The following is a 14,063-nucleotide window of genomic DNA, read 5'->3' on the forward strand; positions in this document are numbered from 1 at the left end:
TAAAAAATATTTTCTTTGAGATTCTAAACTTTGTTTTTTTAAAAGTATGTATACAGAATGATTACAATAATATAAATAAGAATAAATTGTAAATTATAATTTAAGAAAATATTCAGAAAAAATATAATGATCCATCAGATTCATGTTTAAACATTCTTTTATTTGAGATTTGATTGGCTATTGCTAAAGAATCTTATGTATTTTTTTAAAATTGTGGTTGCTATATTGCATGGTTTTGCTTATTCTTTGGATGGAGATGGGTAAGAGAACATAGTATAAGGGAATGGTTAATTGGCAACTGGTTGCATTAGAAACAAAAAAACCTCACTAAAATAATTAAAATTAAATATGTCCTATATGTATAGTGATAAATATTCTTAATTTTTTCATATGTGCTAGAAAAGATGACTACCTTTTCTAGAAAAAAAATAATTGAAAGAATATCAGTATCTTCTGACTTAATAGTCAGTTCTGTTTTTGTTTTTATGCAACATCCTTTTGAGAGTCTATAATTTAAAGATATCTCAATTAAGATGTTAGGGACCAAGCAGACTTTTGTAAGTAGCAATTATTATTGAACAAGTCCACAACTGACTTAAACATGAAGAGAATCTAAAGTTTCTATTTTTGTTATTATAGTTTAATCAGTAGATGGAAAATGCATTTATCTTAATGATTTAAAAATATTTTTGATACGTTTTGTTTTTATCAAAACAAACATATCTGACATATCTCATAAACATCTATGTAACTTCCTTCAACATACAATCTCTGAAGACAGTTAAGAAACTAACACACTAACAGTATGATTCCAATTAATAACATAGTATACCAGTATAAGACTAATAATATAATAGCATGAACTATTTTTATAGTTTAAATATGTTGGCTAATAGAAAATACCTTCCTTCCAACAAACATCTCTATGAATTGCATCCCCTGAAAATAGTTTTATCCAATAGACAGACTTTGATTATAAATATTGCTGTGTTGCCCCAAAGTTTGTTGAGTCTTTGTTGATTTGTTTTCTAACTATGCTTCCCCTATCTAATGAATTTGATGAATCAAGTGACACCAGGATTTTTGAACTAAGTATAGAACTTGACAGTTATGCCAGTTAGAGTTCATCTTTTCAAAAAAATTTCAATCAGTGTTTTAGGTTGTCAGCATCTTTTTCAATCCTGTTTCTGTCAGTGCATTAGTGGTGCTTTCCAGCTTTTGCACCCTCCGGATTTGATAAGCAATCCACCTATGCTGCTCTCCAAATCATTGATTAAATATTAAAACACCAAGGGCAAGCACAAATTCCTGATATATTCTATTGGACTTTTAAATTTTAGTGACTCCACTTTGGTGGATAGGTGAACAAATCCATTGAATTTTGTACTAGTTTCTAGCCTTCATCTCTATATTTTTCAGAATAGCATGGAACACTTTCAAATACTGTGCTACACTGGGTAAAGTATAACTTTAAAGATTCTCTGATCAATCATTTTGTAACTCTCAAAATGAAAGAAAGCTTCTCTGATATGACCTATCCATTAGAAGCCATGCTAGTTTCTTGTGATCACTAAATCCATTTCTCAGTGTTCATTAATTTCCTTTTTTTTTTTTTTTTTTAACAACATGACCTAAAGTTTTTCCAGGCATTGATCTCAATGACTTTTTAATTTCACTTATTATTGTTATTATAATTGGATTTTTCTCATCTATTTCAGTAGAGAGATCTCAGGAGATAAAATTGCCAATATCAGACTGTACCATTGATATAAACAATGAGTGAGCCTGTTGTTAGTATGTAAACATATATTGTTCCCAGGCTGACTTCAAAGGAATGGGAAGCTATACTTTTCTATGCAGATTGCTTGGCTACTTTCTCTGGTTTGGTTTATTTTGTTCACATTATAGTAGTAGTTTCCCAGAGTTGGGGATATTGGATGTCTTCTGATAGAATACATGTTTGAAAGCTTTTAACTTACAGGGAAGAAAACATTACATAAACATAATCAGAAGTAGTATGGTTATAATATATTTTATTTCTAAAATGAGAGTTTGAAATGTTTTCTTCATTTATAAAGTTAACATTATATGGTCAGGAATACATTTATTTCTGAACTTGAGAGTTTCAGGATGTCCTTTAACTTGTAGGAACTATTTTTCTTTTTTGAACAATAATCATCATTTCTGATAGCATACTCTCAGTTCTGTAGAGAGTAGGTAATTCAGAGTTGATTGATCAAAATTAAGTTAGCATAAAAGACTGGGAAAATTGCTATCCTCCTTTAGAAGGAAATTTTTAAAAATGGCATGGCATGCCACTTGATGCTTATTGAAATATACATCGAAACTGCTTTTGTAACTTGGAAGATGGAAGATGATATGTAATATCACTTCATAAAATAGTAAAGAGGTGTGGAGGGGAAAACAAGCCTGCAAAAGACTTTGCATTATTAAGTCTTCTTCAGCATTTATAGATAAAGCTGGGAGAATAGTAAATTGATAAACAGTAGAACAAATGTGCTAGCATTTTATTGTGACTTAATTATTCGTGACAGTAGAAGTAATAACATTTGTATCCTAATACTTCAATACTGAAATATTAAAATGAGAAAGTAGAACTGGCAATTTTGTAAAGATGGAAAGAACAGCTAGATTGGATCAAGTGTATACAGCATATATCTGTGCTGAAAGTTATGATGTTCTGTCTCTCTAAATTGTAATCGTTTTCTTGGAGTAGATTCTTTGGGGAGTTTCTGGAGGCAGCCTTGGCTTCAGTTTAGTTCAGTAATCCCAAAATGCAGCCAGGAATTAAAGTCCGGATCCTTTATTGTACCTTTCAAAGTCTTGAATCTTTTCATGGAGTCCGGCTAGCTTTAATAGAGGCCTATCTCTCTCCTTGGTTCCCCAATGAGCTCTTGTCAGAATGTCTCCAACCAGCTTCAGCCTCTCATCCTCCCCAATGTCTTTAGCCAGCAAGAAGGTAGACTGTGGGAATGAATCTGACTCTGCCTCCAAGAGTGTGGGATTGTGGGTTTCTGTCTTGTGAATCTCCCAGAAGTCAATCCTAGTTCTGAATCTCCCAAAGTCCTCTTTGGCCCTGAATCTCCCTAATCCTCTGAAGTTCTCCCGGGAAGTCCTCTCCTTGACTGAATCCTGCCTTTTTATATCCTCCCAGAGAATGGGCTTATAGGAACTCCCTGGGCTTGTGGGAGCTCCTTAAAAGTATGCTCTCTTAAAGGAGTGAATCTCATGGAATTCTAGTAAATACATTACTGAACTAGAGAACTGTTAAGTACCATGCTAAATTAGATAATTATATCCATTTCAGTGACTTAGCATCCCGTAAGAATACTAACAGGAAGTGACAATTTTTAAAGCTTTAAGGGATCAACCTGTAAGTTATTAGAAAGATGTGTAGATAATGGATGATTGGAGGAAAATCATAATGCATTACTGCTCCCCTCCATAGCAACTAAAAGGACATAGATAAAAGGACATGCTAACTTATTGTCATATGCATTAAGTATGTCAATATGCTTACATTGTCATTTTAAAAGGATATGCATATAAAAAAGTGATGAAAACAAAAAGGCAGCAGGTAACTTTTATGACAGTAGATTGTGTTTTCACAGTAATCCTGCTGATTGGAAATTATAGAAAATATATCATTTCACTGTGTTTATTGTTGGTGAGAAGAAAAATATCTTATTTGATAGCACAAACTTAATTTTTCTTCCAGATTTGATATAAATGTTAAGATCATAATAGCTTTCATTTATAGATGCAGCCATCAGGTTGTAAATTTCTTTATTAGTATGTCTTTAAACAAGCAAAACACAGTATGGGAAAGCTTATTTGCTAAAAGATTTGTCTCATATAAGACCTATTGTACAGAATGTAAATGAAAGAGGGTAATTATTAATGTTTTCATCGTCTACTAGATCAGCTACTTAAGAGTAGTTGATAATATTCTGTTAATTGTATCAAAATCCACTCTATTCCAGAGTCTCAGTAAAATTAATGTCCACTGAAGAATTCATTCCATTATTTTTTATAAAAGAGAAAACAAATGAATGTTAAGTGTCTGTTTCCTTTCTGTATGAACAATTCATTGAATTTAATTCATCAGTATATTTAACTTTGGTAATAAATGTAATTGAACAGTGAACACTGAGAATTAAATAAGAAAAATAAAACTGGATTGCATTTAAGAAAATGGGCAGTATTTTTAATGAAACTCAGATGTTCACTAACAAAATCCCTTTTTCTTTTTTCATTCTTTTTAATAGCAAAATTACAGTTTATCATGGAGATATGGACCAAAGTGTAAACTTAGATAGGAGTTTATATACTCCTCATTCTCTCCCTACTTATATACATGTATAATGGATATTTATATATATATATGTATATATATATATATATATATATATATATATATATATATATATATATATATATATATATATATATATATATATATATACACACACATACACAATGAATTTGTATGCATATGTATACACATATACATATATGCTATAATTCAACATAGATATAAAAATCATTAAAGCAAATTATGCCAATCTCAGGAACATTTAGTTGTTTCAGGAACCCATTTCCCTACAGAACCTTGTATTTATTTTTTTCTTCACCAAAAATGAAAGCTTTTTTTTTTTTTTTTAATTTTTGATCAGTATTATTCTTCCATTCAGTTTTAATTTTTGGCTATATGATTATTTTTAAAAGTTGTGTAAATATGCCTAAATATGCTTTAGTGTCATTAGAAAGAATGTGTTGGTGAACTAGTAAGGAAAGTGCCAGATATTTGAAAAAGCTCAACAGTTAGGGAAATACCTTCATGAAGATCAAGAAAGAACCTTCTCACTCTCTGTCAGTGTTAATACAAAGAAGGAAAGATAAATCTTGATTTTCCAGTAGAATGTAATTAATACTTAAAGGCCGTTTTCAGTAACATCTGTTTTCCCAATGACACTGTTCTTAACTTTCTTACCAGTTCCCATAATAAAATGGAAGAGAAAAAATATAACTGAGATGGATGTCTTTGATGGTACTTAGATGTGGAATATATCTACCCATAGCATCTTAAGTTAACTTAAGCATTTTGGTGTAGCATAATATATGTCAAAGCTAAGAAAGGAACAAAGTAAGTAAAAAGACTAGGCCATCTAGGAAAGTGGAGAAGGGAGTGTTTGCTATTGTCGCTGAATGGAACACTATGTTAAATTCTAAATAGCCATGTTATGTGGCAACAATTAGATTATATGATGATCATTTTTGATGGATGTGGCTCTTTTCAACAATGAGATGATTCAGGCCAATTCCAATGATCTTGTGATAATAAGAGCCATCTCTTCATGAAAGGACTGTGGGAACTGAGGGAGGATCACAACATAGCATTTTCATTCTTTTTGTTGTCGTTTGTTTGAATTTTATTTTCTTTCTCATTTTTCTTCCATTTTTGATCTGATTTTTCTTGTGCAGCAAGAGAATTGTATAAATATGTATGCCTATATTGGGTTCAACAACATATACTTTTACCATGTGTAACATATATTGGATTACTTGCCATCTAGGGGAGTGGATAGGAGGAAAGGGGGGGAAATTGGAACACAAGGGTCAATGTTGAAAAATCATCCTTGCATATGTTTTGAAAATAAAAAAAACTTGAGTAATTTTTTTTAAATAGCCATGTGATATTCATCTAAAAGATCCATGAGGTGGAGTAATTATATAACAAGTATTAAGTAAATAACAATTCTGTATAACTAATGCCCAGGTAAATTGGTATCCTGCAGAATCTTTGCCATCCACTAAGCCTTTCTCTTACTTATACATATATTCTTTCTTTTCTTATCTATATACACCTGTACTTTCTTGTTTTTCTATTAGCTTTTGCCATTCCACCTTTCTACTCCAGTGTGACAAGATATATATATATATATATACCCTTTAACTTAACTCTTGACCTCTTTATTGTGTCCACATTATCCCAGTACATGTATTTTTATTGGTATACATCATAAATTGTGTAGAGGACCACAGATAGTGGGGAACCCTGGGTGAGGTATAAGACCCTTTAGTCCAGTGTCTAGACAGTGTCTGGTTCAACTCCCCATACCTCCCAAGGGCTCTTGGCCTTCCTGCAAAGTCAGGACTCACTGACAGCCTGTGTTGTAATTAAAGCAGAGTTATACCAAGTAGCAAAGAGACATCTACACACAATAGCAAGTTATTTATGTAGTCCCACATGTGAAGTATATAGTTAGCACATGTGCAGTATGCTATAATTATGTAAGGATATTAGGGTGTATACGGCTGAGAGATTTTGGAATAAATGGACTCCATGTTTGACCAACCTCTTAAGTCTCTTTACTCCTCTTTTGAGATTATAAGGATTCGAGACTGGTACTAAGATCCTCCAGAGGGCTAGTCTGGATATTACATATTGTATTAATAATATTTATGAATTTAAATGCACACAGAAGTATATTTATCAGGGCTTTTCTCTTTGTGACATTTGTCTCTATTAAGGAACATTTGTACATATGTTTAATATTTGGGAGAAGTAGAATGTGTTGATTCAGTTAAGACTATTGCATGTAACCAATAGAAGAATTATTTTTTAAATGGTAGATTGTATGGGATATGAGGAAATGATTTTCAAAGGAACTCAGTTTTAAAGCCAAAGGGTTTGTTTGTTTTTCTTTAGAAGTCTGATTTTTTTCAGGGAAAGGCATAAACATCTCTTTGGATTGGCGAAAAAGTAAAATATCTCAGATTGAAAGCTTGATTTATCTAGCTTCCTTTTTTCATCTTTATAAAAAAAAGAAAAAGATACTCCATAAGAAAATTACCCCATAGAAGAGTTCAGTAGCACAGGACCTCTCTGGCATATTATTATTCTTATGTAACTGAAGGTAGGAAAACAATGACTTTTGTGATGTGTGATCTATCACAAAAATAGAATTGATCTCTTTGAGACTGGGAACATTGGAAAAATTGATATTTAGTATTCATTTAACAGTAATTCTATTTCTCTCTCTCTGTGTATATATATATATATATGTATATATATATACACATACATGCATATATATATATATATACATACATGCATATATATATATATATACACACACACACACACATATATATATATATATATATATATATCCCCAGGCTAGGGTTAAGTGACTTGCCCAAAGTCACACAGCTAGGAAGTATTGTGTCTGAGATCAGATTTGAACTCGGGTCCTCCTGAATTCAGGGCTGGTGCTCTATCCACTGTGCCACCTAGCTGCCCACCAATATATTTTATCAAGACTTATATTGCATATAGTACTACTTTCTACATGCTAGGATAAAAAAAAATGAATATGAAATAGTCCCTTCCCTCAAGAAGCTTACTTTCTACTTGGTGGAAAAATAGTATATATTCAAATAATTATATTATAGTTTATGGGAGTGATGGGAAACAAAATGTAGGTCTGAATTGACTTCTCTAAAAAATGTTTTGAGGAGGACAAGAATAATGGTTTTAGTTGGGGGAGAAATTTACTCAAAATTACAGAGGAAGAGAATATCTTACATATCTAGTGTATTATGAAGGGAGATGGGGCATCTAAAAGGAATTACTTCCTTGATCAGAGACAGTTTTTATGGAAGCTTCAACTTTTGAAAACAGGTGAAAAATAGGAATTAAGTAATAAAAGTTTCTGCATCACCAAAAGAGATATAATACTATTTTCGTATTAACATTTATAAATTTTACTCATAGCAGAGTTTCCCTCAAGTCCTCTGAATCAGCCATTATGATTTTCAGATGCCTGCTGTGTGCCAGGTATGTGTTTGCTGAACTTAAAATTCCAACAAGCTTGGCTGTTTGGTTTCATAACCCTTAATTAAGGTTAGAAACAGAAAATTAAAAGTGGAGTGGAGGAATGTTATAGGTGCACAGGCACATTGATAATATCATGAAGTGACAGATGGTATGACAGTGAGCTTAACAAGTATTGTGGAAAAAAGTACCATTATTAAAAATGTAATGCTTAGTTAGAATTGAACCTTACAATACTTTAGATTATAGTTCTGGCTTGATCTTTAGTCAAATTGTTTTAGTTCTCGGTGTTTTCTTCCTGTCTCATGAGATTAGGAACTTGAATTAAATGGTTTCTTAAGCACTATTTAAATTTAAAATCTTAGGCAAGAGTTATAAGAATTGGAGCTATTTACTAAAGTATAAAATTAAAATACTTGTACACTTCAATAGGGTCCAAGGGCTTTTATATTAATTATGTGATTTATAAATCATGCAGGAAAAGTTAAATATGTTCAGTATATTTTGTTTTAAGAAATAGACTTTAAGTCAAATGGTCTTTTTCTGTATCTACATATTTCTTGATTCTCTTCTGCCATTTTACACAGGCATTTGTTCCTTTTAGATACTTTTTTTATATCCATGTTTTCATGATGTCTCCTTGTTTTTTTGTTTTGTTTTGTTTTTGCTGGACAGCCTTTTCCAGTCTCTTTTGTTGAATCATAATCCTTTTTTTTTTTTTGATAATTCTATATTAGAACTTTTTTTTCAAAATATATGCAAAGATAATTTTAAACATTCATCCTTGTATTCCAAAATTTTTTCCCTTTCTTTCTTCTAAACGACAAATAACCCAATATGTTAAATATGTGCAATTCTTCTTTACATATTTCCACAATCATCATGTTGCAGAAGAAAAATCTGATCAAAAAAGGGGAAAAATGAGAAAGAAAACAAAATGCAAGCAAACAACGGTTTTAAAAATGAAGATACTATGTTATGATCCACACTCAGTCCTCCATCACTATTTCATTGGAACTGGCCTGAGTCACCTCGCTGTTGAAAAGAGCCATATGTATCAGAATTAATCATCATATAATTTTGCTGTTGCTGTATACAAGAATCATAATACTTCTTGTGCCCTTTAACTGAGTGTACTAGATATTCCTTTCTCCTGCCTCAAGCTTTTTCTCTCTCTCTGTGTGTGTCTCTCTGCCTCTGTCTCTGTCTCTGAGAGGTCTTTCTCTTTGTGACCTTTTTAGTTCTCCAGGGGTTCAGTTGTCATTTACATACTGATAAGAATATAGTCTCTCTTCTGAACTCCACTTTGCCAAGTACCTGTAGAGTATTTTCAACATCCTCTAGATATCTCAAATTCATTATGTCTAAAACACAAGCCTACCTTCCTTTCTAATGTTCTTGTTTCTGTTGTCTTTCTTAGAATCCTGGATTATCAAGAGTTGTTACTTATCCTCAATTTAATAAGTATTCATTAAGATATCACACATTTACCCTACTTATTTGGCCACCACTTTAGTTCTGGTCCTCTTGTCTGTTGCTTAGCCTAACTCTGTCAGTAAGCATTTGTTAGTTTAATGGTTTGGCATTGTGCCCAATTGTATTAGGGATACAACGAAAGGGAAAGACAGTCCCTCTTCTCAAGGAACTCACAATCTAAGGCAGCAGCTTTTGATCATTGACTTCAGTATTTTCTTTCTCCAAACCATCCTTCGGATGCTTCAGATAAGATATTCTTAAAACACTTATGTTATTCCTTTAAAAAAAAATTTTTTTTAAAACAAATATACTAAGTGATTTCCAGTCCTGGTTTTATAGCATTTGGGAATGGGAGTGGGAGCAGAAAGGAGGGGCCTCAGTTACTTGAAAAAAGAGAATCATAGAGATAATTGAAAAAAAATTATTTTACCTTTGTAAATTCACAATATTAAGTTGTTTAATTATGAAAATAGAAAACTATTGATATAATTTTTAATTATTCCTACAACCAGCTAGGATATGAAAAATAATAATAGGCTAAGAATTGGGAGAGACAAAGATTGTTGGCATATAGAACTTGCTGGAATTATTGAACAAGAATATTGGAGTTTTTGTAGTCATGTTTCAAATTCACCCTACTTTTTGATGTTTATAATACAATAGTTCACTTAAACTATGTTTATTTAAAACATACATTTTATTGTATGTTAATTATTTTATTGTGTTTTGAGGATTCTACTTTAGTTATCGTATAGTGTATTTAGCCATTTAACCCTTCTAGCCCTCATAACATTGTAATAATATAAGTGTACAATTCAGCACAGCCCCTATTGAGATTATCACAAGTTCTCTATTTACAGAATATTTCAATAACTTAAGTTTGCCTGATGTCATGGTTATGATGAGGGCTGAGGGTACTGAAGAAGAGGTTAGGCAGGAACAAGTGAGCTTCAGCTGTCCAAGGCATGGTTCCTGGGAAGGAATTTCGCTAAACCCAAAGGCTATGGTAAAAAGCTTTATTGTTAAAGAGACATCAAGAAGATTCTCTTGGAGGGCATATCATTCTCAAGAGAGAAGTGATCTGCAAAGGGTCATTTTCTGAAGCCCCATTTTATGCATGAGTCTAAGAGAAGTCCCCAGTGAATGTGAAATCTTACCGGGGTGGGGAGGTGCTGGGGCTTGACTTCCTCCAAGAAAGCTTATCTTGTTCCAGAGGATGCAAGACCATTTGGGTTTGTAGATCAAAGGAGACATTTTTGTTGGTGATTTTGCATAATTTTACAGGGCTTATTAAAATCAAGCAGAGTTTTTACTCTCATCAGTTAGGGAGTAGGCCAGGAAGAAGTTTCTACTTTTGGGACACAATTGCTATGTTGTCCAAGCAAATCCCTTAAGTTTCAAAAGCTCTAGATAACTAAGAAAATAGAAATTGCTGGAAAAGGTATAGACCAAGGAAATATATATTTTTTTAACCTGGGTATTCTCTATAATACTAAAATGATAGATCTAATTCTTATTCCTTTGTAAAAACATAAAACTATTCTTTAGGATCAGGGTTGAAAGAAGCATGGTGTAGTAAAAACAACCCTGGATTGAAGTTAGAGGACCTTGACCTTGTCTTTATTTGTTATTTTGCTATGGTCTATTTGGCATTAAGGCAAGTAATTTGATCTTTTTTTTTTTCTTTTTTTTTTTTTTTTTTTTTCTGGCTCTCAATTATAGACTTCAAATCTAGTCCAATTCTCTCTTTAAAAACAAAACAAAACAAAACAAAAAAAAACCCTGAAATCCAGAGAGGTTGTGCATTACCCAAGATCCAGTGTAGTCTCATTAAGATTTTCAGGCATTTATACTTGAGGTTTTATTGTCAAGTAAGTTTTAATTTTGGCTCACTATTTTAAACTACTTCTATGACTGTTTCTAGTATCAATGTAAATATTTCAGTGAACACTGATTGTAATTGTTTTATTGAAGTATAAACAAAATTAAAATCAGCTTTAACTTTGGAGGGCTCAGTAAAAATTGTTACTTATATTCATTCACAGAGTATTTTTTGATACATTTTCATTTAATTCTAACAATGTCTCTGAGATTTACTCCTCCTTATTCACTCCTACATATGGGGAAGCTAAAACTTAAAGAAGTATGGCAAAACTTATAGGAAACTTTATTGAATTTGGCACTTCTGCTTTATATTCTTTGGAAAGTGAAACTGTTGCTGTCATGAGAAAAAATGATACAACTGCAAACTGACAGTGAAATGCTTATAATATATATATATATATTTCAGCGATACCCTTTCCTCTAATTAGAAAGCTAACATTCATTTTATAAAACAGAAAGATTAATGGAAGTTCCTTTGGTATTGTCATAAATAAAATTTGATTTACAAATAACTTTTCAGGAATATAACTTGTTTTTAAATTTAAATTTAATTTTTAAAAAATTAATAAAATTCTACCACTTTCTAATTTTGCCCACAACTCCCAATTGTGAAAAAGAAACAAAACAAAACTCTTGTATCAAATATGCATACTAAAGCAAAATAGATTTCCTGTATTTTCAATGTCCAAAAAATATGTAGAGTATATCAAAAGTCTTAGTGTATTTTTAAAGTTTATGACTCAGATGAGTCCATCCATCATCTGTCAGGAGACTGGTATGTTATATCATAAGACTTTAGAGTCATAGTTATTGGGTTAGTGAGAATTTCTGAGACTTTCATAGTAGTTTGTCTTTACAGTATTGTTACTGTATAAGTTGTTTTTCTGGATCTACTCATTTCATTCTGCACAAATTTTCCTAGGTTTTAGCCAAACCTATCTCCATAATTAGTTCCTATAGCAGGAATGATCTTTTTACCACCCAAAATGCATGTAGAATGTTTATCCCTATTAAATTTATATTTGCTAATAATTGGAGTTTTTTATTTTGGTAATTAACAAATTTTTTTTCAGAGTAGAAATGGGTAGGAACCTTTTTGGAAAAAGTAATGAATCCATATTAAAACTAAGATTCTCCTTACTGGATAAAATCTATACTTAGCATGGTTTTCAAGGCTTTTTGCATGATTTGACCTTGATCTACCTTTTTTTTTTTTTTTCTTTTTTAAAGGATTCCTCCCTTTTTCATTCCCCCATCTTGTTTCTTTTGTTGCTGTTTTGTCATTTTCCAGTTGTGCCCGATTCTTTATGATTTCATTTGGGGTTTTATTGGCAAAGATATTGGAGTGGTTTGCCATTTCCTTCTCCAGCTCATTTTGCAGGTGAGGACACTTAGACAAACAGGGTTGCCCATGGTCACTTATCTAGGAAGAGTCAACAGGCTAAAATTTGAATTCAGATAGAAGAGTCTTCCTGACTTCAGGTCCAGTGCCTTTTCTAATATGCCACCTAGATGTCCTGCTTATTCTTATATTTAAGCCAAAATTTACTTTGAAGTAGTCCTCGAACATAAATTGCATTCATACTTTGGCTTATCCTAAGTATTCATTAGACCTTTTCATCAGTCCCCTGAAGTTAACATTCTCCTACATGCTTTGACTTCCCCAGTTAGAGGGTGAGCTCTTCCATATTGAGAATTGTGTTTGTCTTCTCTGGATATACCCTAATACATGGCATAGTTGTCAGCACATAATAAGGGCTTAATAAATACTCTCTCATTCATCATACATGTATATTTTCTTGATATGATCATCACTGTCCCAGACCCTGGAATCTTGTTCTTTTTAAGACATATAGAAAATATTTCTTTCATAAAGCTTGAAGTGTCAATAGTACATTGTTGGGTGTTTCTTAGCGAATTCATCATAAGATTGCCTTACATTAAAATCATTTATATTATATATATATATATATGTATATATATATATATATATATATATATATATGTAAATTGATAGTAATGGAATCAATGTAGTTAACTTTTTGTCTATTACAGTGCCTTGCACATAGAAGTTAAGTAAATACTTGTTGGGTATATGATGCATCCTCCATATACCTAGGTGAGTCACTGGCCTTGTGACACAGAAATAATGTCATAATCTCCAACTGTGAGTTCTATTTCATCCATGGAGATAAGCTCAAACTGTGGAGATTTATTGCCTTTTGGTGCTTTTAAAAAGTTTATTACTTCATTGTTTTATTTCTACGGGTGGGTTTCATTAAGTTGAAATACACTACTGTTATCTTCTATGGGTTCAAGAGTAGCTTTGGGCATATATATTCATGGGTTCTAATTTCAGCTCTCCCCCTACTCTCAGCTTTATATTCCAATGTAGGTAAGTCCTATGTTCAGATTTCATGCTACCTCCCAATCTCATATTTTTTCATTAATGGAATACTGGTTTTTCAAGGCATTAGTATAATTTAGGTATTTAATTCCTAGGGGTGAGTCATTTTCTTTGTATGTTTAGTTTCATGCTTAATGTGGTAGGGGTGGGTGTGTGTATATGTGTGTGTATGCATTTAAACATACACATTTATATTGAAATTTTTGTATATAAATCTAACTGCATTACTGGATTTACATAATAGATCTCAGATTATCCATCTTTTTAGCTGTTTTTTATTTGTAAAACTGAAGCAAGTACACTTATTATAGCTGGAATTTCTGTAGTATACCATCACAACTTGTATAAAAGATTATATGTAAAAGTAGATTTTTAAAAATCCAAAGCAGATTGAATGTTGGACTGCTTAACATTCATGGAATCATGTTTTTAAAA

General features: G+C 31.8%; 1 protein-coding gene across 8 annotated transcripts in view; it reads left to right on the forward strand.

Moving 5' to 3' along the window:
- SRPK2 (SRSF protein kinase 2) overlaps positions 1 to 14,063 on the forward strand; it is a 274,052-nt gene that overhangs the window by 124,884 nt on the left and 135,105 nt on the right. The window contains exons 1-2 of one of the 8 annotated variants that reach the window (XM_074268414.1): positions 13,392 to 13,489; positions 13,599 to 13,616. The exons of the other annotated variants lie outside the window; for them this stretch is intronic. Of the exons in view, the coding sequence (XP_074124515.1) occupies positions 13,407 to 13,489; positions 13,599 to 13,616 (101 nt within the window). The 5' untranslated portion in view covers positions 13,392 to 13,406. Of the gene's footprint in view, positions 1 to 13,391; positions 13,490 to 13,598; positions 13,617 to 14,063 lie in introns of those variants that run through there. 8 annotated transcript variants of the gene reach the window in all.

Source organism: Sminthopsis crassicaudata, chromosome 5 (genome assembly GCF_048593235.1).
Source record: "Sminthopsis crassicaudata isolate SCR6 chromosome 5, ASM4859323v1, whole genome shotgun sequence".
NCBI classification, from domain to species: domain Eukaryota; kingdom Metazoa; phylum Chordata; class Mammalia; order Dasyuromorphia; family Dasyuridae; genus Sminthopsis; species Sminthopsis crassicaudata.